Source organism: Streptopelia decaocto (genome assembly GCF_964273445.1).
Source record: "Streptopelia decaocto genome assembly, chromosome: 1".
NCBI lineage: Eukaryota > Metazoa > Chordata > Aves > Columbiformes > Columbidae > Streptopelia > Streptopelia decaocto.
In genome coordinates, this window is record NC_138663.1 from 106,901,686 (window position 1) to 106,927,242 (window position 25,557).

Consider the following 25,557-nt stretch of genomic DNA (forward strand, 5'->3'; position numbering starts at 1 on the left):
GCCACATCCCCGCCCCGCGGAGCTCTCGCCGCCAGCGGCGCGGGATCCCGCCGAGCCGGGCCAGCACCAGCCCCCGAGGCCGAGCGCCCCACGCGTGGCGCCTGTTCCCCCGAGACCACCTGCCCCGCTCCTACCCCCACCGCTCCCAGCCGCCAGCCCGCTAACGGCCGCTGCCCTCCCGCTCCGCCGCCATCGCCCCGCCCCGCCGGCCCGGGCCCCGCCCCGCGCGGCGCGCCCCCACCCCCGTGGCGCCGCAGCAGCCCCCGCGCGCATATAGGCTCGTCCGCCGCACTCCCCGCGCCGCCGCCGCCTCCTCCAGGCATGGCACAGGGCTCTACCTCACTATGGCAGCAGCGCGGCACAGTACCCTGGACTTCCTGCTCGGCGCCACAGGTAACCGCCGCGGCGGGAGAGACGAGAGGGAGGGGGACGCGTCGCGTCTATTCCGTTCCCCCCCCCCCGCCCCGTTCCCCCTCCCCGCCTCTCACCCGGCGGTGTGTCGCGCCCCGCCTCCCCTCGCCCCTGCTGCCGCCGCCACTGAGGAAGCGGCGCGGCCGCTCGCCCGCCAGGCCCAGCGCAGGCGCCCCCTCCTCCGGGCCTCCCTCTGGGGCGCCCTGTATGCCCCTGTCGCCCTCGGCATCCGTCTCTGCCGGCGGGCAGGTGCCTACAGCTCCCCAGGGCCGCAGTGCCAATGCCCTCGCCCTGGGCAGGCGGGCGGGCGGCCCGCTGCGGCCTTCTGAGCCCTGAGCCCGCCATGCAGCGGGGGGTCAGCCTGGCTCGGGGCGAAGCGGCGGTGCAGGGACAGGGGGGCGGTGCAGGCCCCACCAAATAGGCTGCAGCGGGCCGCGGCCGCCAGAGCGGGCTTTTCCCGCCGGCGGCTGCGTGGAAGCAGTCAGGCGGGAGGTGTCTCGCCGCAAGCTCGAGGGGGAGGGAGGGCCTGGGCATTTCCGACCGGCCGGGCCGGGGCTCCCCGCGAAGCCCACTTCGGTTGGGCGCCCCTCTTAGTGCAAGCCCTTGCGCGGCGCTTCAGACATGGGGCAGTGAAGCGGGCCCGGAGCTGCCGTGGAGCAAGGTGCGGGTACAGTGCGTGAGTGTCTTGTCACTTCGTTGTCGCCCTCACCTCGACGCAGAAGCGCGAAGGAAGTGATCAGCGGTGAAACTCGGCTCTGGATGAGCCTCCGGCTGTTTCGGAGCTTTGCTCCGTAGTTATCTGTAGGGGGCACGTTCGAGCCAGAAACCGGGGAAACCACCACGTTTCTCAACGGCCAAGATGGGTGAAAAGGTTTCATGGGAGTCGGGTGGAGATGCAGTGGGCGCCAAAGCCGGGTAGTGATGTCGGCGACCGCCAAGCTGGGCCTCCTACACCAAGCCACTCTGGCCTGCTTTGTCCTCCCCTGTTCTTTTTATTTCCCTTTTTGGAGGGAGGGAGATGTGAAGGAAGCATCTGCATATAAAATCTGTCAATAGCTTGATTTGAGAGGGAGGTTCCTGACCCCAAGGGTTTTGCTGTGCCCTGTGCCCCTCCTGGCATTGCTGCGTTTGCACTTTGGAGACCCAGGAGCAGAGAGGGGGAAGGTATTAGTGGAGCTGGTCCCAACAGCATGGTTTAGGATGTTCAGCTGTGTTTCATGGTGGAAGTCTTCCAGTTTCTGTTTTGCGGTGAGGTTTTTGTAGTGTGGCTTAGCCCGTTTAGTGCTGACCTAATGGCAAATGAGATGGTCCTATTAGTTTCCTTGCACTTGACTGATCTAGCATGAGCACAATCAGGAAGCTAACTGGATTTTTGTGGATGTCATCCAGCCCCCGCAATGACCTCCTTGCCTGTTTGGTTTCCTGAACTATCGTGGCCAGGGTTACATCATTAACTGGCTTCTGCAATCAGAATTGCCAGGGAAAACGGTAGAACTAGATGTATTGAAAATAAGTCACAGTTAATTAGCTGCTCTAAGATATAAAAGCTACTCTATTAATTAAATAGTGTGGTGTAATTATCTTAAGAATTGTATTGCTTTTAGGTAGGTTTTCTATTCCGTTTCCCTTTGCTTTTGAAAACGATGTTTGCATCTTTCTTCAGTCAAGTTGGATGTGCCTAAATGGGGATTAGGGGGTGGACCAAGTGTGGAAGTGTTGCTGTGTAGATCAAAGAAGGGAAGAAGCCTTTTTTCCTTACGTTTGTTTTAGCACAGTAGACCTCTTTGAGATGTGAAGAATTTCTTCCACCTATGATGGCTCTGAAGATGGCTTGTACTTCCATGTGGAGTTTTTCCTCTCATCTAGTGCTTATGACCCAAAGCATGAAGAGTTCTCTATAGAGGAAAAATTGGTGGATGTATGTTTGTAGTTTGTTAAAAGGAGGTAGAGTTTAATGCTGAATCATGGATTGTCAGCTTGAGTCTCTTACTGCAAGTTGCATGCACAATAAAACTTTAGAATGGTCTGGAATGCTGTGAAATAGCATTTAGCAAAATGAGGTGTGTTTTGGGACCTTCTGAAGATAACATCACTGTATCTCAGCTGAAGCTGTTTTGTCTTTGTTGGTATTCTGGAGAATGCAGACTCTAACTTCTTGATAAATGCATGCTCCTTATTTCTCAAAACACTGTCTGTGTCCTTAGTTTTTGACAAATATGTATTTTTGTTAGATATTAATATAGCTGTTAAATATGCCAGATTGTAGGAAAGCAAGACTTTAGTTTAGGAAAGCAAGTTTATTCAACAGTTTGTTGCATTGCAATGCATCTTACAATAACTGTGTGTTATGTGTTTGTTTCTTTAAGAATCTGCTTATATATGAACATTGTTACATATGTTTGAAATAGGTTTAATATGGTTCTCAGTGTTCACATTTAACCACAGTAGCTATCCCATGTTTTCCTAATCCTGAATGAAAGAAAGGCTTCACTGTTATTGTCTAGCATAAAGATTGAATGTGACTGTAAAGAATGGGATGGTGTTTCCTAGATGCTAACGTTCTTCTGGAATCTGTTTGTTTCTTTGTGTTCTGTTGTGTTTAGCTTGTATTCATCCTGACTCTTTTGAGGTTCTTGGGGAGTAAAGGAGGGAGGCTGTCTTTGGATGTCAGCGAAAGGATCTGAAAGACACAACTCCGTGTTAGGAAGGTGGGATTTCGGCACATGTTAATACTTGTGCAGCTATTAACTAGTAACTGCTTGTGCTGCAGAATGGTGTAGATTCTGGTGGGTGATTGCCACTGGCTGACTTACTTGGTATATGCCACAAGCCTTCAGTAACAGACCTGTTTTCTTCAGGCAATTCAGTTCTCTTGGGATATTGGACTGGTAAATGTCATGTACATTCTTCAGGAGTAAAATGTGCACTCAGCAAGGATCTTGAGAATGATGAAGAAATGCCTACTATTTCAGTTGTGTTTACCATCATCACATTTGAATTGCATGCAGTTAAACCAATATTTTCATGCTCTGTTTTGAATGGGAGTCATGTTCTACATAGGGCAGGACCACAGTTTCATGTGCTTGTTCTTGACTGTGGTGATCTAAACTTTTGGATGGGAGAAAGAGTTGGCAAGGCTTTATTTCTGCATCCCTTTTGAGCCTTGTATTTGAGTTTCCTTACTTTAAAGACTAATTTTAAAAAATGCCTTTCTAAGGGGACAGTCTCCCCAAAACAGGAGTGTTTAAGAGAAACTAAATGATGAGGAGAGGTGCTGTATTGGCTCTTCCTTTCCACTGTCTATGAAACCTCCACCTGAATTTCTACCTGGGAAAACTGCTTGTGTGTGTTGAGCTGCATCTTGCTGTAGTAAAGACCATTTGGAATTGGTGCTGCTTGGGTTTAATAAGCAGATAATCAGTGGTTCTAGCTGTTGTTGATTCATAGTTAATCTCCTGAGAAGTATAGAACTATCAAAGAAAGCAGGAGGAGGTCACTGGCATTGAAAACTTTGTATCTCCTGCAGAGTTTTTCCACAAGTAAGTCAGAATATTGTGTATGAAGGAGAAAGGCTTAAAATAAAGATTTGGCAGTTTCTAAGATTATAAGTGGAAAAACTCGTAAATAAAACCTTTGAGCACTTGGCTGTATATAGAGTTATTTTTAAATTAATATTCTCTGTAATGGGTAATTTTATTGCCTAATGTACTGGAGATGCTTGGACTTGGTTTTTCTAAGGAGGCAGATTCTGTTTCTATGACTGGAGCTGTCTGCAGTTAGCAGTAAAAATGCATTAAATATGTTTGAACATCTTGTGGGGGAAACAGCCTCTCTGAGCCCTGTAGCTCAGTTCCCCTGGTTCTGTCAAGTATTGGGTTGTCTGAAGTGTTGAAACATACGATTACAGTGATAACATGCAGATGATATGCTTATCTCTTTTTCTTTACAATATTGATTTATGGTATGTTATAAAAATTTGCTGACTCCTTGACTATGATCTGTATGTGAACACCATATAAAGATTAAACAAGACTCAAGTAAATGCCTCTGGAGCCTGCAACTCGATCAAACCTGACTAAAGGTGTATTTGCAGCTAAATATCAGCTGCAATTCAGGAATGGGTCTGTGTTTGTTGTGCTCCCTTAGCAGCCTCCATGAGCAGCATGGGCTCAGCCTGTGCTCTTGGCTGGGCTGTTTTGAGCTGAGCCCTGCAGGTCTCCACAGTCTAGTTCTGACAGGCCTGGACCAAGAACTGGCCTGCTGTGTGTCGTAGCACAAATGGGGCTTGTCAGGAGGCATTATTACAGGAATTAATAGCTTTCTGTTTTTAGTAGTAAAGACTGCTGTGAACTCATTCCCTGCTTTTGTTGGTTTCTAGTTTTGAAGACGCTTTATGAATGAAACTCTGAAAATATAATTACCTGAATCTCCAGCATGATGTCAAGTACTCAATGGCTGCTTGCTCAGACATGAAGGAACTGTTTTCTGTAAAGGTGAAGGTTAACACCATGGGACAGGAAACAACCTGGTTTCCTGCAGGAAATAAAAACTGCTTTTGACATGCCATAGAATCATAAAATGGTTTTGGTTAGAAGGGACCTTCAAAGATGATCTAGTTCCAACCCCCCCTGCCATGGGCAGGGACACCTTCCTCTAGACCAGGTTGCTCAAAGCCCCAGCTAACCTGGCCTTGAACATTTCAGGGATGGGGCATCCACAGCTTCTCTGGGCAGCCAGTTCCTGTGCCTCACCACCCTCATAGTGAATAATTTTTTCCTTTTATCTAATTTAAATCTACCCTCTTTCAGTTTAAAGCTATTACCCCTGCCTATCACTACCTGTCCTTGTAAAAAGTCTCTCTCCAGCTTTCTTGTAGGCCCCTTTAGGTACTGGAAAGCTGCTGTAAGGTCTCCCCAGAGCCTTATGTTCTCCAGGCTGAACAGCCCCAACTCTCTCAGCCTGTCTTCACCGGAGAGGTGTTCCAGCCCTCTGATCATCTTTGTGGCCTCCTCTGGACTTGTTCCAACAGGTCCATGACAACCTTATGTTGGGAGCCCCAGAGCTGTATGTAATGCTTCAGGTGAGGTCTCATGAGAGTGGAGCAGAGGGGAGAATTACCTCCCTTGACCTGCTGGTCACACTTCTTTGATGCAGCCCAGGATATGATGGTTGGCTTTCTGGGATGCAAGCGCTCATTGCTGGGTAATGTTGAGCTTGTCATCAGTAGAGATTCCCAGGCCTTTCTCCTTAGGGCTGTTTTCAATCCATTATCTGCCCACCCTGTATTTGTGCTTGGGATTGCCCTGACCCATATACAGGGCCTTGCACTTGGCCTTGTTGAATTTCAGGAGGTTTGCATGGGCACATCTCTAAAGCCTGTTGGAGTTCCTCTGGATGGCATCACCTTCATCCAACATGTTGACTGCACCACACAGCTTGGTGTCATCTGCAAACTTGCTGAGGGTGCACTCAATCCCACTGTCACATGTTGCTGAGAAAGATGTTAAATAGTGCCAGTGCCAATACCGACCCCTGAGGAACACCACTCATCACTGATCTTCACTCGGACATTGAGCAACTCTCTGAATGTGACTATCCAACCAATTCCTTATCCAGTGGGTGGTCCATCCATTGAATCAGTGTCTCTCCAATTTAGAGATAAGGGTGTCATGCAGGGCTGTGTCAAATGCTTTGTACAACTCCAGGTAGATGACATCACTTGCTCTTCCCTTATCCACCAATGCTGTAACTCAATTGTAATAGGCCACCAAATTTGTCAGGCATGATTTGCCCTTAGTGAAGCCACTTTGGCTGTCACCAGTCATTTCCCTATTTTTTGTGTGCCTTGGTGTAGTTTCCAGGAGGATCTGCTCTGTGATCTTGCTGGGCACAGAGTTGAAACTGACTGGCCAGTAGTTCATTTGGTCTTCTTTTTTCCACCTTTTAAAAATGAGTTATGTTTCCCCTTGTCCAGTCAGTGGGAACTTTACCGGACTGCTACAGCTTCTCAAATACAATGAATAGTGGGTCAGCAACTTAATCTGCCAGTTTCCTCAGGACCTGTGGACATATCTCATCTGGCCCCATGGACTTGTGCATACTCAGGTTCCTCAGATGGTTTTGAACATGGTCTTCTCCTACATGGGCAGTTCTTTGTTCTCCCAGTCCCTGCCTTTGTGTTCTGCAACTTCACCATTGTGGCTGGAACACTTGCTGTTGAAGATTGAGGCAAAAAAGTCATAGAGTATCTCAGCCTTCTCCATATTCTGGGTAACCAGGTCTACCATTTCCTTTTGGAGTGAGCCCATGTTTTCCCTAGTATTTCTCACCAGTGTACCTGTAGAAGCTTTTTTTGTTGCCCTTGATGTGTCTTGACAGATCTAATTCCATCAGGGCTTTAGCTTTCTGAACCTGATCCCTGGCTGCTCTGTATTCCTCTCAGGCTGTTGTCCTTGCTTCTACCTTCTGTCAGCTTCCTTTTTGTTTGAGTTTGTCCAGGAGCTCCTTGTTCATCCACTCAAGTCTCCTGGCATTTTTGCCTGTCTTCCTCTTTGTTGGGATTCATCACTTCTCAGCTTGGAGGAGGTGAACTGTGAATAATAACTGGCTTTCTTGGGCCCCTCTTCCCTCCAGGGCTTTATCTCATGGTACTCTACCAAGCAGATCCCTGAAGAGGCCAAAGTCTTCTCTCCTGAAGTCCAGGGCAGTGAGCTTGCTGAGTACTGTCCTTACTACCCTAAGGGTCTTAAACTCCACCATTGCATGGTCCCTGCAGCCAAGACTGCCCTTGAGCTTCACATTCCCCACCAGCCTTCTCTTTGTTGGTGAGAACAAGGTCCAGCATAGCACCTTGTCTTGTTGGCTGCTCTGTTGCTTGAAAAAGGAAGTTATCAATGCATTCCAAGAACCTCCTGGATTGCTTTTGCCCTGTTGTGGTGTTCCTCCAGCAGATACTGGAGTGGTTGAAGGTTCTCCATGAGGACCTGGGCTCTTGAATGTGCGGCTGGTCCTATCTGTTTGTAGAGGGCCTCATCCGCTTGGTCTTCCTGGTCAGGTGGCCTGTAGCAAAACCTCACTATAATGTCATCTGTCCCTGCCATCCCTTTAATTCTACCCACAAGGTTTCAGTCAGGTCCTGATCCATTCCCATGCGTTCCAGCTGGTGGTTGACCTAGTTACACTTTCTGCATTGTCTCCCCTGCCTGTCCTTCCTAAAGAGCCTGTATTTTCAACTCTGCATGCAATTACTATGAAAGGTAAATAACCTTTCTGCTTTCTTTGCTGCTTTCATTCTCTTTCTGCCTTGTTTTTGAAGGGGCAGTACCTAAGTAGTTGCTTCTTCAGAGTTGTTCTAGATGTTGGAATTTGGCATGCTTGGTATCTTAATTTTTGTCTTGTGGAATGTCCTTGAAGGACTGTGTATAACTGAAAAACATTCCTCTAATAGCCAGCTGAAAATAGTCCCTCAGTGTTCCCAGCAGCAATGAGTGGCTTCTAAAAGTTTTTCCAAAAGCTTACCCTCAATATTTCCCCGTAGTGAGTTTTTTTTAAACTTTGTTATGATGCAGGAGTCATCAGGAGTGATTCTTCAGATATTGATGAATCCAGGAACCCTGTATTTGTGCAATAAACAAACCAGGAGAAGTTTGCTTATGGTGCTTAATTTCCTAAGCAACTGTGCAGTCATATCAGATGTTAAACAAATACTTAGGCAAATGAAATAGAGGTGATCCTTTGTGTTCATTCTTTCCTGTTCAAGTAGTTTCAGATGCAGGCATGCTGCAAGTATTTTAGCCTTGACTTTGCTGGCTCTGTTGTAGTCAGCCACTGTTACCTAGAAGAAAAGAAAATAAACCTTTCACTGTGTTTTATTAATGATGTTCCTAATAATGGAGCTCTCCTATAGGCTAGTGTTTGTTTGATTGCTTATCTTTTTGCACTGATACAGATTTTCTGAGAACTTGTGTGTGTGGTGCATTCTCAATTGGTCAGTAGGATTTATTCTTCCTGAGTGCTCTTAAAATGCAAAATGCCTTCAGTAGGGCTCTGGTCTTCTCCCAGAAGCCAAGCATATATTAATGGGGAAGTCAGTCTGTGGGCGGGCAGAGAAAAAATGCGGCCTCAGGTTTTTATTAATATGTACTTTCATGTTAACAACTAATTTAAAGTTAGTCTTGAAGTGTGAATGAGCTCTAAATCACTGGTCAATGTTGGGGTTTTTTTTTGTTTTTTTTTTAAAATGTATGTTGCAGCAATGAGTCTTTATTTGCTAGTCTGACTTAATATGTGCAGTGTGCTTTATTCAAGAAACAAAATGATCTTAAGTAGCACTTACATTGGCTTTGTGATGGCTAACTTTACATTAAAGCATGAGAACATAGTTTTATTTTGATGCTTCACTTTGCAATTTGGCTCACATCAAGGGTTGCTGTCCTGGTAAGAAGAGGAAGGTAAAACAGAAGTGTTTTATGTAACTGGTACAGTCTGTGGTGTTTCTTGCCCTTTACTTTCTGCCCCTTTACTATGGTCTTATCTAAGCTGTACCCTCTGCCTAGGTTTCATGCCTCTGCTGTATTCCAAAAGCACTGAACGGCATGTTTATTAACACCAAACTATGAAATAGATGTACAGTGGCTAATGCTGCCAGGAATGTGGTATTCACTTGGAAAAATAATGTCAAAAAAAGTATCTGTATATTTAAATTGCTTTTACACTAATGGTGCTCAGCTTCTGCTGCAGGTTTGATGTGCAGAAGTGATATCAAAGTAAGAAAAACTCCTTGATAGGGGATTCTTGTCTCCAAGAAAGCATTTGATCTTTGATCTTTCCAACCAAAACCATTTTGTGATTCTATTATGAGGAATAGAACTGCCCAACCTTGTTACTGTACTTCCTCAGTTAAATGATGTTTGAAAGTTTGTGTGAGACTAAGATAAAGAGTGGGAATGCCGTGATACAGTCTAGTAAACCTTATGTTCTGCTTTCACTGATTTAATTAAGCTCCATGTTGTGGTGTTTTGTGATTGAATGTGTTGAAATAACCAGTTCTTAAAACTGCATTATCTGTCCTTGTAGAAGTTCACTATTTAACCTTTACACAGAATCACAGAATGTTAGGGATTGGAAGGGACCTCAAAAGATCATCTAGTCCAATCCCCCTGCTGGAGCAGGAACACTTAGATGAGGCTACACAAGAATGTGTCCAGGCAGGTTTTGAATTTTCAAAAAGAAGTTTTTGTCTTTAAGACTAGGTGGAAACGGAATATTGGTTTTTAAATGCTGCCAATGGAAGTGTTCTGCCACATCACTTCTATGTGAACGTGGAGCCAAACCTGTTCTCATGTGTTGAATTTCAAATTATAAGACACCTTACAAAATTGACCTTATAGATAAGATCATGACTGTTGTATGTAACACCGTTTAAGATGAGTCTTACTCTGTGTATGTGCTTACTGGTGGTACTTTGAGGTGTGATGGTACCATTATTCTGCAGTTTGATAACAGATGTTTTTAATAGTGTAATCCAGCAACTACAATTCTCCATCTTATTGAAGAACACTTAAAGCTTAAACCTCCCTGATGTTGTAATGTGTTTTTATTGAGGCTGAAGTTACAGAAAACTTCAAGAACTTAAGAGTCACAAAAAAACATGTGGTATTCAATACACAAGATCATTTCTGGTTTTATGTGTACAGTAAATTAAATTTTTGGTTGTCCTAATACAAGAAATTGAGTAGAGGAAGGCTGGAGGAGTAACTTCTTTAATGTATTTTTTTCCATTATGGAAGTGGATGGAGCTGATAGACCTATGGTTGCTGAAAAAAATAAGGTTTTATGTAGAGTTTTCTCTTAAAAATGATTAAGGAATCTTACTGTGTTTTTGTGAAATAACCAAAAAATAAAAATCTTTTTTTTATCAGCACTCAGAGGAGGAAGTGGAAAAAGATGATTCCATGTTGCTGGTTTCTAAGTAACATAAAATAAACAGGTTGCATTTCTGGGAATGATGGGTTTGTTTTTTGTATACACATGCACTTTGTACTGCTTGCAGAAGTCTGAGGAGCAGCTGGGGGAACTGGGGCTGTTTAACCTGGAGAAAAGGAGGCTGAGGGGAGACCTTGTTGCACTCTGCAACTACCCAAAAGGAGGCTGTAGCATGGAGGGTGTTGGTCTCTCCTCCTAAGTAACAAGTGAAAGAACAAGAGGAAATGGCCTCAAGTTGTGCCAGGGGAGGTTCAGATTGCATATTAGCAAACCTTTTTTCATAGAAAGGATTGTCAGGTGTTGGAACAGGCTGCCCAGGGAAGTGGTGGCGTTACTGTCCCTGGAGGTGTTTGAAAGGTATTTAGAGGAGGTTTTTAGGGACATAGTTCAGTGCTAGAGTTAGGTTGTGGTTGGACTTGATTATCTGAGGGTCTCTTCCAACCAAAATGATTCTATAAGCACAGATTCCTGTTCACTGTCCACACAGTTGCTTTTGGCTGAATTCTTGCTTAGTATTTTAAGTAATAACTTACTGGTTGTGTACCTTGAATTTGAATTTTTACTGTGGTATAGGAAGGGCTAGGGAAAAATGGCCGTATCACTCTTATCTTTATGTTGATGTTGAAACTTTTTACAAAGATTTAAGCTATTTATTGTTCGATAAAAATGACACATGACTGTACGAACATCTTGGAAAATGTATTTGTGTGCTAGTGCCATCTTAAATCCCCTATATATTTTGGTTTTATAGTCACTCTTATTACTGAAGTTTTAGTCATGTTTTTGAAACTACAAGAAAGTTCAGATTTTCAACAATGGCCTTAGGAAAGTTCAAATAGCTTTGCTTTTCCTCCCTTGCATTCCTTTGGCTGAAGTTGTGCTTCCACAGACCTCATTCTAGTGAGTGGCAGAGGGAAGTCAATTTTGGGATATTTCTGCATGTGGGGATTATGAGAGAAGGTAGATGTAGACTGTGAAAGGTGTGTGGTCCTTTTTACCAAGGACCAGGTTCCTTATTCCTTGCATATGTGTGGCCCTGAAATGATTCTCTCAGTGCATCTGGGACTGAAAGAAAACCAGTGTTGCTCCTATCTTCAAAAGCGCAAGAGGGGTGAACCAGGGAACTCCAGGCCAGTCAATTTTATCTTGATACCTGGGAATGTGATGGAGTAAATAGTCTTGGAAACTATTTCCAAAACTGTTGAGGACTAAGAAGTGTTTAAGTGTAGCTGATACAAATTTACAAAGGGGACAGCATGCCTCACCCACCTGATAGTATTCTGTGGTCAAAAGACTGGCTTGATGGTGAAGGGGAAGAGTAGAGGTTACTGTTTATCTAGACTTTAGCAGGGCTTTCCACACTGTTTCCAGTAACATCTTCATGGACAAAGTGATGAAGTACAGGGTAAAAGGCTCACAGTGAGGTGGATTGAAAACTGAACTGACAGGCCCAGAAGATTATGATCTCCACCTGAGGACCAGTCAGTGAAAGTGTAATCAAGGAAGGATAGACAGTGGGGACAGTGCACTTTAATATCTTCATTAATGACCTGGACTTTGGAGTAGAATACATCCTCAGCAAGCTTGTGGATGACACAAAACCAGGAGAAGTGATTAGTGCACTGTAGGCACTCCTGGCCTACAGGGACCCAATGAAGTTTGACCAAAGGGAATGTCAAGCCTTGCATCTGGGAAGAATGACCCCATGCACAAGTACAGGCTATGGACAGGCTTGCTTTCAGCTTAGTGTTCCTCCCCCTCAACTCAGTCCTGATTAGGCATATCTGGAGTGCTGGGTCCAGTGCTGGGCTCCCCAGTACAAGAGAGAGTTGGTCCTACTGGAGTAGGTCCAACAAGGGGCCATGAGCATGATTAACAGACTGGAGCATCTGTCATACAGGTGGGCTGGATAAGCTAGGACTGTTCAGCCTGGAGTAAAGAAGGCTTGGGTTCTTAGCCATATTGACTCAGAATAATTTAGATTGGAAAAGACCCTTAAAATCAAGTCCTACTGTTAACCTAATGCTACCAAGTCCACCACTAAACCATGTCCCTGAATGCCATGTCAGATTATGTGGATGTATATATATTTATTAAAAAAAAAAAACAACTAATGGGAGGAGTAGAAAAGGAGAAGCTGGACTTTCCTTAGTGTTCCCCTGTGTGACAGGACAAGAAGCAGTGAGCACAAGTTGAAACACATGGAACTTAAAATCATTGAATCACTTTGATTGGAAAAGGCCTTTAAAATCTAATTCAACTGTTAACCAAACAGTGCCAATTCCTCCTCTAAACTGTGTTGCTAAGAAACTCTCCTACTTTATTGGAACATAAGGAAATGCTTTTCATTGTGAAGGTGGCTGACCACTGGAACAGGTTACCCATGGAGGCAGTGGAGTCTCAATCTGTGGAAACAGTAAAAACATGACTGCTTGTGACCCTAAGTAACCTGCTGTGATTGAGCCTGCCATGAGCAGGGGATTGGATGAAACAATCTCCAGAGGTCCCTTGCAGCCTCTGTTCTGTGGAAGCTACCTGACCCAACTGTGCCAGAGTGATGTAAACAGAATTGACTTTATGTAGAAAAATAAGACCTCAGGTGGTATGGTCATGTCGTTGGCTTAAGCACTTTTTCACCCTTCCCTCTCCTTTTTATGTCAGCACAATCTCTTCAAACACATGTTGTGAGTTGGCTTTAGATGCTACCCACACCAAGCCCCTGCCCTCCCCTTGTTGAGTGTGGTGTGTAAAGGAAGATGCAGGAATGAGAGAGGCTGGGAGTGCTCTGTTTGGTGGCAGAGCTGTTTTAGCTTGTCATCTGTCAACACAGAAAAACATATGGAGTTCAGTCCCTAGTTGGTTGGATGCTTTGGGGAGAAAAATGGCTGGTAGCTGTGAAATGTGTGTGGGGAGGGAAAAGGTGGTTTGCATTTAACTTGTGCAGAACATTGGAAGAAAGAAGTGATTAGTGCGAGAAGAATGTAGAATATTTAGCTGGGTACAAGGGAAAAAACCTATTATGCTCTCAGAAATGCTGCAGATCTTTGGTAGAAAAATTTATCTTGCGTGGCTGTGTTTTGTGTATATTCCTCTTGACAGTCTGAACTGATATAAAGGTGGTAGAAGTGCAGGGGAAGAATGAGGGTGGAATCATCTTACTAGTAGCTGGATATCTTTAATACTTGGAGAGCTCATTCTCATTCATGGGTGTTTTACCTGTGGCTTTCATAAGGACACTTGGATGTATTGGGTGGTTTATGTTGACTATGGTGATTACATGGGTGTGCTGGGAAGTTCATGCACTTGTTGTGGCACAGTATAGCTTGATTTGCCTGTATTCAGTATTTGCTTCTGTGTGGGAGGCAAGTTCTGTGGCAACTATGAGAAAAATCAGCCTCCTACTCTTAACCTTCTGTAATACAGAACAATTAAATGGACTAAGTGCACAGAGAAACTTAATGATCTGTGTTCTTGTGGCTGATTGAATAGCAGATGGCTATTTCCACTTGCTGCCACCTCTTTTTTTTTTAAGCCTCATGCCATGTGTGATTTGTTGATTTCTGTGTGTAAGTCAACATGATGTTGATTCTCACAGGTGCAAATTGATGAAAAAGAGTAATTTTAGAATAGATTTCTGCTTCCTGCTATTGTCTGCCTTCACAGACCTGTCAAGGACAAAACAAAGGAATTTTCAGGGGCGGGAGGGGAGATTGTGACAGGAGACTTCCAAACTTCATACCTGAGAGGTGTCTGTTGCCAGTTTTATTTCATTTGCATCTGTTAACTTGTCAGCCATAAGCTACCTGCTTTGTCCTGGGGAATAATCAAAGCAGGGTCTTTGGGGTGTGCTTGGAGGGGGTCCTTTTACTCTTGTGAGGTGTGGGTTTATTTTTGTAGCTGTTGTTGAAGGAAAAGGACCAGTTCAGGCAACTGTTGTTGTTCTGAACTCAGTCGAGCCTGGTGTTATTTCCGTGGAAGCTTCTGTAGATAGTGTGTTACAAATACTACTGTGCTCTGCATGCTTGTTTTTCCATGCAGGGACATGCTTTTAACCAGGACAAAAGGAATACAATGTTAAAGTTTTCAAGTGTTAAGGAAAAGGTTGCCATGCAGGAATTGATGACTAAGTGATAACAATTTATCTGCAAATTATTATGTACTGTTCTGTACTCTTTATGTGTGAGGAAGGTAGTAGGATGAGGCTATAGGCTTACCATAAACTGTGGTGACTTCTGTATCTTTGCTGAATTATTTCTCTGTTTTAGTATCTAAAGGAAATCTAGGACATATAAAATACAGGCACCGGAGCCTAAAGTTTCCCTTCATCTCTGGACTTTAAATTTATGAACATTTTGCTCACGAAGCATTTCTGTAACACTCCTAATTTTGGATTTTTTTTTTGTGATTAACACTAAGATACAATATTGGCTTTGGCAAAATGCCTCAGAGTAGTGTATGAACAAGAGGAAGTCCTGTAAGCCTGGTTACTGTATTTCCATTAGTGGTGGTGGAAGGAGGGAGGCACTGTGAGTGGACTGGGTGCCAGAGCAGTCAGGTTAGAGGTCTGGCCTCCTCCCACCCTCCTCTTGAACTGCTCTGGGACCTCACCTGGCTAGAAATGAATCTCTCTTCTCAGGTGTGTTCCCTTCATCCCTTATTCCTGGCACCTTCCCCACCTTGTCTCTGCACATTTCCTTTTTCCTGTGAGGTTTTTGAATAATTGGAGCGGACAGGTAGAATGCCCACCTATGAGAATTTCAGACTTGCACAAAACAATGACTTAATATATTAAAATGATTAGTTTACACAGCTCTGAACTGAAACAATATGCCAGTCATTCAGGTTGCTGTTTAATATTAGTATATTCTGCATTTTGGCTACTAATGTACATTAACTCTTTAATGTATTCTTAATGAAATAGTTTGGGTTTTTTTACATTTCTCTGAAAGTGTAGCTACCAAGGGAAAAATTGATCGGGTGCAGAAGCTTGTGTAAGTGCTTTGTGTCCTGTTGCTTTCTTTGGTTATGTTACATTCTTGCTTGCTAGAGGAAGTGATTCAAAATCAGGGTGACAAAAAATTGAATTCAGAAATGCGGTGAGTATTTTCAAATGAATGCTATTCTGTTCCCTTAGCTTACTAAGATTTTGTCAATCCTCTGGTATGAAGAGGTCTTAAACCAGAATTCTTTTAGAGATAGTCTGGCTCAGTAGCAGATTACTGAGCTCAGTGTTAGAGTATCTGGGTGAAACTACCTAGTGTTCTGCATTGGGCCAGACTGGATGCTTTACAGTAACTGTACTCCAAGTTGTGCTTGTGTTCAAAGGTCACTGTCAAATAATGGCTTCTTTGTGGCTAAATTTTCAGAGGAGCATCTGCAACTGCTGCAAATAATCTCTTCAAGTGTTCTGGGATTCCAAAACTGTCTGTTTTAACTGAGCATTAACTCCCTTGAGAAATATGTGTCTCTCAAATCTTATACACAGTGTTTTTGCTCTCTAGAGTTACAACTCTGGGTATTTTCATTCCTTCTGGCAAGTAGTTATCAAATGCTAACAGCAGTATTTCATACTTGGCAACCAGAGCTTGTTTCTATTGCTCCTGAGTGTAAAAAAAAAAAAAAAAAACAAAACACCACAACAACAACAAAAAAAACAAACAAAAAAAAACCACAAAAAACCACCCCAAAACAACAAACAAACCAAGAAAGAAAAAAACAAACAAACAAAAAAACCCAAAACAAACCCCACAACCAAACCCAACTACTTGAATTAATATTTTGATGTAGGCGTTCCTACTGTTTTAATCATGGGTGTCCTTTTCACTTATCAGTGCTTGATAGAGCATATCTGAGGTTGTAGTGAGGTGGTGGTAAGTGGATTTGAGTGAGACATCCTGAGATTGCTGAAACTTTCTGATGCCTTCAAGCAACCACTGATGCCTCAAACACTTTAAAAAGGAGTCTCCAACTTTGGAGAATTAATTAGCCCTTCAAGGTAAATCATGTGTGGTATAACCAAAAGAAGACCTGATGAAAGGGCATATTGTTGTTTTAATTTTCTTAATTTAATTGCATAATAGAACGACTTCAGTCAAGCTTGTGCCTGGCTGCTTAGCAAAGAAGTGCTGCTGAATGATGAGCAGCTTGTGAGGGATTAGCATGTTTGTGGAGCAGAAAAATATCTGATTTGTTCTGCAGTCTCTGTGGAGATGCACCTAGCAGGAATCCCTTAAGTTGTTGAAAGCAGATAGGCTAAATGTGCTATGAGCACTTCAGTTATTCCAGAGTTGGTGCTCCATCTTACTGCCTCAATACCATGTGAAGTGGCAGAAGTGAAGTGGTCTGGGGTTTAGCTGCACACTAGTTCAGTTTGGGTTTTATGCTAATTTGCTGGCCTAGAATGCATTATTAAACTGAGTTATTCTTTAATGTTGTGGTGGTGATGTAAGGAATAAGGAAGGAAATGAATGAGCATGGGTTTCCTAAAAAGATGAGACAGAAGGTAAAAGAGTGGGGCAAGGAAGCAAATGCAAGGAAAAAGAGGGGACCACATGTCTGAAATGACAAAAATTCTTTGTGAATGTGCTGATTTTGGAACAACTGCCCTGTCTTCCCCAAAAGGAGGAAGTCATACATGCCAGAAGCTGCAGATTTGAAGTGAGCAGTGCAAAGTTCTTTTCCTAGTGCAAAGCTGTAGAAATTGGAACCAGTTTAAGAACTATGTCTCTAATTATGGCTCCATTTCTGTTATTCTTTTGATGTCCCAAAAAATGTTGGCTTGATTGTTGGTCCATTTACTACTACTGTAACTGTGGTTACTTGGCAGATAACTGTACTGTGAGTCTTAATTATTGCCTATGCTGTGGTGGTAACTGACTGATGCTGGCTGGCAAGTATAAAAACTTACTGGTACAAATGATACAGATTTTGACAGGAGGGAGGGAAGGAAAAAAGCTTCATAGTGGTAGTGGAGTGTGTGTGCTGTTTTTATCAGTAAGGGTAAAAATCACCAACAATGCTGCCACTTAAGGAGACAGCAGTTAAATCATTCACTGTTGTTGAACAGAACTTGTTTTTTGTTGCCCCAAAATTTGCTACATGGAAAGTTAATGAGACATGGAAGGTGAAAAGTAAATATTTATCTTGGGACATTGCATTCAAGATGATATAGTATGGGGAGTAAGAAGCAGGGCCTTTCCATTATTAAATACCTTTAGCAAGATATTGGGGAGTTGGCTTGCTCTTGACTTTGTGTTAAGGGAAATTAAAGTAAATGCTTTAATCTGTTATTTCTGTCTGTCTGGTTAAAACACAAAGGGATGATTGAATCCAGGCTTTACAGATGGGCAAACATATTTCAAGTAAGCAGGTTTTCAGCTTAGTCTAACAAGCTGAATTTGATTTAATAGGTATACTTTTTAAATTTCATTTCTTGAAGCTTGTACAAATAGGTAACATCCTGGAAAATATTGCTTATTACATCTGCAGGCTGCACTTGCTAGTTAGCAAGGTATATGTGTTCAGGGGCAGAGAGCAAAACAAAATAATTACCTTGAGAATAACTTTTTATAAAGTTGGAGCAGGGGGGACAATGTGTCAGTGCTGAAGCATTTGGTTATAAACTGTGGCTCCATAATGTGGCTGTGCCAGGTGATTTCTCTGATAGACTCTAATTCCTGGTTACATTATTGCCATATTGCATGACTGAAGTACTTAGTTTTGTGTCTGTGAAGCAAAAGTGATATCTGTCTCACCAGTACAGCCTGTAGATCAATATTTTGTAGGTCTCTTCACTGACACTGGTATGATGGTCTTTAGTTTTGTTCCTGTTCTGGTAGATGAAGCTTTACTTGCATCCTCTACTAACTTGCCTTGTCAATTCCAAAATCAATTGAGAAAACTTGCTACTTGTTTTTGGGACACTTGCTTGAATGGAGCATCTAAAATAGCTGTAATTAAGATTATTTTAAAAACAAAACACAACAAAAACACACACACCCCTAACCCAAAACAAAAAAAAAAAACAAACAAAAAGCCCACTGATGTGTACAGAAAACCTGAGGCTTCTGAAATCAACACATTCTAACTGAAGAAATACCTTTATGGACATATCTTCAGCTTGCTTTTGAAAAATAATTACCAGAGTTACTCATCTCCAAGTGAATTTGTGTGCATTTATGAGTGAGAGGACTTTTCTTTAGCATCATGAAGATTTCAGCTGGGGGCTTGCTCTGTCCTGGATGTTAGAAAAAGGATGATTCTGTAGGGCAGAGTAGATAGGGTACTTTCCCTAGTCTTCTATAGTTTTCAATGCCTTTGAAAAGGTGTTGAACCATAAGACAGAGAAACTAATAAGTTTCTTGTCAGTGCTGTGGTTTCTTTCTAGGATTGCTATTTGTGTGTTAAGTTTTTTCTTTTTTAAAAAAAGTAATTACATGAGTAAGGACTTGCTTGGATTGTGATAGTGTAGATGACTAATAGTAACCATGATACTAATACTGTTACATCCATTGTAGATAAACACTTTTTAATCAGTCTTTAGCCCAGAACAAAAGAAAATTGTTTGGGTTCCCATGCACTGAGTAACATTTTTGGGGATGCGGGGTGTCAGGGGAATGAGGTACATGAAAGCCATTGTTCAGATGGAGCTCAAAGGAGAAGTATTCAAGGCTGCCAGCAAAAACTGTTCAGCCTTTGAAAGACAAAAAAGAACTGATTTTATTGGAAAATCCTAACTGATTTTTTTTTTTCTCTCAATGTTATAGTTGATTGCAATGCCGTTCTTAAAGCTCTACAGCCCATTTTTCAGGAGCAGGGAATGACAGAAACAGTTCATAACTGGGAAGACCATGGCTATTTAGCAACTTACATCAAAAAAAATGGCAGGTGAGTGGATTTTCTGTTATTTCTTAGAGATTATGACCCTTCTGTCTTACCGTACAAATATTTTTCTCACTTTTTTGGATCTCCTTCTGGGATGCAGGCAGGGCAAATTATTCTCTTAACAGCCTTGTGTATGAGGTGTCTAAAACAAAACAGAATAATGTTGATAACCTTGTCAGTGTCACGTTGCGGTTTGGATATCTGAACTGTTGAATTGATCAATCTGGGCTGTATTGATGTGGTGACATTGCATGGTGTCTTGGTCTTAGGGTCAGTCCTTCCAGATGCAGAACAGCTCAAGTGAGTTAAATGTATTTGTAATTCTTCTAATAGTTGAATATGTCTAAACATGTTCAAGTATAACGTTAGCATGTGAATGATGAAAACTGTCTTGTGTGTGCCTTTAAACACTCTGTTATACACTTCAAATTCTCAAGCAGCCGCTGAAGTAACTAATAGCATGACAAAGGTGGTTGGTATCATTAGTGGCACATAAGCAAAATCTGCTGGGATAAACTAGTAAGCAAAACCACATTCACTTCATTTCCTGAAGCTGCTTTACAATGTCAGCATGAGTTAATTATTGTATACATTTTTCTGGCCTACTTATTAGTAACTGCCATAATTTTATTGCACTTGATTTGCTTCCAATTATTCAGTTGTTTGTTCTTGACATCTGTTGTGGCAGTTGCTGCTTTTGTTCTTTTTGAAATCTCTACTTACTTTGGTGTTCTTCAGGATTGGAGTTAAGCTAAATAAACTTTAATTTGTTGGCTCTCTTTTCCTCCTGGGTGTCCTGTTAAGCAGCTCATTTGGCCACATTCCCAACATATGAGAATTGCCAAAGGATTTTTAAGTTTTCTCTGTAATGAGAGAACCACTATTGCTAGAAGGAAAATTGGATCCTAGGCAACTGTGGTGCTTGCTGGAGTTTGTGTATCTGTTTACTGTATGTGAGCATTTGTATGCTCAGCTCTACATCTATTTTATTTATAAAAGTAGTGTAGACCAACAATGCTGGTAAACTCTGGGCCTGACTTAGGTAACAAGTAATTTGCCATGAGTCTAGTCCTATGGCTATATTTTTCCCAGTCATGCTTCATAAAGCTTTCAGAATATTTCAGTCAGCATTTCAAATGTGACACTGGTTTCTTCTGACCAAAAATATTTGGTTTTTATAGTTTGTGTGCCTAGAAAAAACTGTTACTTGTCTCTTGTTTCTGTAGTCTGTATTATTTTTGTCTTTAGTTACTCATGCTTTTATAGTCTTCCTGAATAATTTGATCAGGATTCCAGGTCTGGATAACCTTTTGTTTCTCAGGTCAGTGAAAAGATGTTTGCTGGAAGGACCATTCAGCCAGCCAGCCACAGTCCAGGAGATGCCTCCAGTGCATTGATGATAACTTCCTCATGCAGATGGTGGAGGTGCTGACTAGGAGAGGTGCGCTGCTGGATCTCATCCTCACTAACAAGGAGGGTCTGGTTGAAGCAGTAAAGGTTGAGGGCTGCCTGGGTTGCAGTGACCACGAGATGGTGGAGTTCAGCATCTTGTGTGGCAGGAACAGATTAGCAAGTAGAATTGCAACCCTGGACTTTAGCAGGGCTAACTTTGGCCTTTTCAAGCAATTGCTGGGGGAAATCCCATGGGCAAGGCTGCTTGAAGGTAAAGGGGCCCAAGATAGCTGGGTGGCATTCAGGGATTGCTTCTTCCACGCTCAGGATCAGAGCATCCCCACACGTAGGAAGTCAAGGAAGGGAGCCAGGAGGCCTGCGTGGTTGAATAGGGATCTGTTGGGTATGCTCAAGCAGAAGAGGAGAGTTTACAGGTCATGGAAGCAGGGGCTGGCCACTTGGGAAGAATATAAGGCTGCTGTTAGAGGATGTAGGAAGGCAGCTAGGATAGCCAAGGCCTCCTTAGAATTACAGCTGGCGAGAGGGGTCAAGGACAGCAAAAAGAACTTTTTCAAATACATAGCAGATAAAACTAATACCAGAGGCAATGTAGGCCCACTGATGAATGGGTTGGGTGCCCTGGTGGCAGAAGATACAGAGAAGGCAGAATTACTGAATGCCTTCTTTGTCTCTGTCTACTCTGCCGGAGGCTGTCCTGGGGAGCCCCGTACCCCTGAGACCCCAGATGAAGCCAGGTCAATGGAGGAGTTTGCTTTAGTTGATGAGGACTGGGTTAGGGAGCAATTAAATAGTCTGGACATCCATAAATCCATGGGTCCAGATGGGATGCATCTGCAGGTGCTGAGGGAGCTGGCTGAAGTCATTGCTGGACCGCTCTCCAACATCTTTGGCACGTCTTGGGAAATGGGAGAGGTGCCTGAGGATTGGAGGAAAGCAAATGTCACTCCAGTCTTCAAAAAGGGCAAGAAGGAGGACCCGGGTAATTATAGACTGGTCAGCCTCACCTCTGTCCCTGAGAAAGTAATGGAACAGCTTGTCCTTGGTGCCATCTCAAGGCATATCAAGGATAAGAGGGTTATTAGGGGCAGTCAGCATGGCTTTACCAAGGGTAAGTCATGCTTGACCAACCTCATAGCCTTTTATGAGAATGTAGCAAGGTGGATGGATGATGGCAGAGCGGTGGATGTGGTCTACCTTGACTTCACTAAAGCCTTTGACACAGTCTCCCCCAGCATCCTCACAGCTAAGTTGAGGAGGTGTGGTCTAGACAATAGAGTAGTGAGGTGGGTTGCAAACTGGCTTAAGGAGAGAAGCCAGAGAGTGGTAGTCAATGGTGCGGAGTCTAGTTGGAGGCCAGTATCTAGTGGAGTGCCTCAGGGGTCAGTACTGGGGCCAATACTATTCAATATATTCATTAACGATTTAGACGAGGGAATAGAGTGTACTATCAGCAAGCTTGCTGATGACACTAAGCTGGGAGGAGTGGCTGACACGCCAGAAGGCTGTGCTGCCATCCAGTGGGACCTGGACAGGCTGGAGAGTTGGGCGGGGAATAACCTAATGAAATTTAACAAGGGAAAGTATAGAGTCCTGCATCTGGGCAGGAACAACCCCAGGTTCCAGTATAGGTTGGGAAACTACATATTAGAGAGCAGTGTAGGGGAAAGGGACCTGGGGGTCCTGGTGGACAACAGGATGACCATGAGCCAGCGCTGTGCCCTTGTGGCCAGGAAGGCCAATGGCATCCTGGGGTGGATTAGAAGGGGGGTGGTTAGTAGATCGAGAGAGGTTCTCCTTCCCCTCTACTCCACCCTGGTGAGACCCCATCTGGAATATTGTGTCCAGTTCTGGGCCCTTCAGTTCAAGAAGGACAGGGAACTGCTGGAGAGGGTCCAGCGTAGGGCAACCAAGATGATTAAGGGAGTGGAGCACCTCCCTTATGAAGAAAGGCTGAGGGAGCTGGGTTTCTTTAGTTTGGAGAAGAGGAGACTGAGGGGTAACCTTATTAATGTTTATAAATATATAAAGGGTGAGTGCCATGAGGATGGAGCCAGGCTCTTCTCGGTGGCAAACAATGATAGGACAAGGGGTAATGGGATCAAGCTGGAACACAAGAGGTTCCACTCAAATTTGAGAAGAAACTTCTTCTCAGTAAGGGTGACAGAGCACTGGAACAGGCTGCCCAGGAGGGTTGTGGAGTCTCCTTCTCTGGAGACATTCAAAACCCGCCTGGACATGTTCCTGTGCGACCTCACCTAGGCGTTCCTGCTCCGGCAGGGGGATTGGACTAGATGATCTTTTGAGGTCCCTTCCAATCCCAAACATACTGTGATACTGTGAAGATAGCCAAGTTGGTAATTTACTACTCTGGTGCTATCCTTCCTCTGTCTTGGGTTCAGCTTGTATTTGGTTCCCCTGTCAAGGATACATAAACTCTGAACAATTAGAAGGTAAAATATTTGAAGGTAAAAAGGACTTAAGGATTTAACTGATTTTCTTTGATTACATGGCATCATTTTGCTTTCCTGCATTTCCTTGAGTCTGGAAATGGCACAAGATATAAATTCTCAGCCTGGCTTTCCCTTTTACAGCCTCATCTGATCATTCCTCTTAAGAAGTCTCTTCTAAAGGAGCAGTTCCCAGAGTTAAATTACCAGTCTTTTGATGTGTTTCAGGAACTTTCTAGGAAATTGTTGAATAACTTTTCCAGGAGATAACTAGTATCTAGAAGGATCTCTGAGTAAGGTCTTAATACAACTCAAAATTTTTATTGAATCTAACCTGAATTCTGTTACTGTCAGCTGAAAATACCTGTTGCTGCAAATTCCACTGTCTTTCTCAAGTGCTAGAGTATATTACTAATGAATTAAGGGAGAAAAGAGGATGTAGAAGTTGACATGCCAGTGTAGGAGGGGTGGGGAGGAATTAATGGGAAAAACAAACCTGTGCACTGGTGTACAGTGCATTTGTGGTAACAGAAGAAAGTTGGTCAAGTTGCCAGTTTCCATGGTACAGCAGAACCCCTGTGGGGAAAATAGGATGCTGTTTCCTGAAAGCTATGTGTAAAAGATGAGCTTCAGCAATTGTTGAATATTCATACAGATTTCTAAATGGTCTCTTTGCTGTGTGTTTTACTGTTGTGCTGTCCAGCAGCTTGACACTGAATCATCCAGCTTTTTGCTGTGCTGCTAAATACAACTTAAGCTTTGGCACCAGCGGATAGTTCAGTTTTCTTACTGCTATGGGAAAATGTGCCTAGTGGCTTTCCTTCAGGGTAAGAAGGGAGACTCTTATGTTTGGTCTTGATTCCCAATACCTATGGTTTACTGTGCTAAGTAAAAGAGCTGGGGAGCAAGGGCAATGGCTTGGGACACCTACAGAGCTGTGGACTGCTGGCTTGCTTCCTGGATTTCTTCTTCAGGGTTACACCAGCAGTTTGTCAGCTGGCAAGGTTTTGGGTTGGTTTGTTGCAGAGTTCTCTCCTAAAAGGCAGTATTGGTGAGGCTGCACAATTTGAGCTGCCTCTGCTGTCACACAGTTGTATCAAGTTGCTTTTCTCGTGGGTAGTAACCCTCTTGCCATGTTCTAGGGAATGCAATGTGTCAGCTTGGTGATGTGAAGTACTTCCCTGGTGACTGCAGAAGGTTCCCTCATGTCACTTCAGATGTTTTGATGTGGTGGTTGGTGTGTTGAGTGGGAAACCATCACAGCCCTGGGGCCACAGGGAGAGCTGGGGCTGGGTGGCGTGAACATGGATGTGGCCTGCCTGTTGTCAAGGGAGTTCAGCTCCTTAAGCCCTCCAGGGTGAGTGCAACCAGTTCAGTGAACTATTGCTTCTCATCTGTTTAATATCATCATACACTAGATTTCTCTTAAACTAGCACTGCTTATCTTTTCAACTCACAGTGAGAAATACAACAGAGAAAACTGAGTTTCGGGAAAAAGATGCCCTGAATACTGTGGTGTCGAAGTGAGACATGAATGGGCTTTCTACTACTGCAGAACTGTTTTTTTGCCTTTCCTGATTTGCATAGGCTAATTGACTTGCTCTATCACTCTCCATTTAACATGTTGGTTTTTAACAGTCAGGTTTGAAAGTTTTCACTTCTTTCTGTAAATATGCAGGTGTTACAATTTTGCCCTTTTTCCCCCTTGTGTGCTGTGCTTCACTGTCTGTCATTAATCCAACTGTAAATGGGCCCTCCAACAGAAACGTTGTTAATTGTTAAAAAGTTGTAGTTGAGCTTTGTTTAATATCAAATTACCTTTGTCAGCTAAATATTAAATTGTGTATAAGCAGTGTCAGTTCAACATTACATTTGCTGATGGAGACTCTTAACCCTTATTGTATAAGTTCTTGGAGTTGTAACATAAGTCAGGTCTAGAAATTGTTGAGCTGCTAAGAGAAGCTATGCAGGAGAGCATCCTAAATATAATTAAGAATTGCAACTTGTGCTACAGCCTCAAAACTGAAGAATGAAGAATAAGAATGCATGCATGGAAGAGCTGAATATTCAAGAGGAGATTGTTCACTTTGCAAGTGGGTTTGTTTTCTGGTGTAGTGTTAAATGTAAATTAAGAAAGCAATTAATATACCAAAAGAAAGCAATAACCGTTCTATCTGAACTCCATTCATACTGGATTTATCTTCCCTGGAAATTATTCACTTCAGCTAGACAGCATATTGTCTGTAGTGGTGTCAATGAAAGTACTTTTCTGTATTTTGCCAGCCCAGTTAAACACCGAATTGGGGAACAGCAGCAGGTGCAGGAGAATTTTCTGCGAGTTCTGCAGTTTTGTTTTCTGGGGTGTTCAGATTACTTAAGGAAACCACATTTTTTATGAAGGCAGCCTTGAACAGCATAT

The 25,557-nt window shown here is 43.2% G+C and overlaps 1 protein-coding gene across 1 annotated transcript in view; it reads left to right on the top strand.

Annotated features, from left to right (window-relative positions):
- Window positions 1-233: 233 nt before the first annotated feature.
- The window catches only part of SMS (spermine synthase), a 53,902-nt gene continuing 28,578 nt past the window's right edge, over window positions 234-25,557 (top strand). The window contains exons 1-2 of the mRNA XM_082051309.1: window positions 234-393; window positions 19,161-19,281. Coding sequence (XP_081907435.1) covers window positions 345-393; window positions 19,161-19,281 — 170 coding nt within the window. The 5' untranslated portion in view covers window positions 234-344. The remainder of the gene's footprint in view (window positions 394-19,160; window positions 19,282-25,557) is intronic.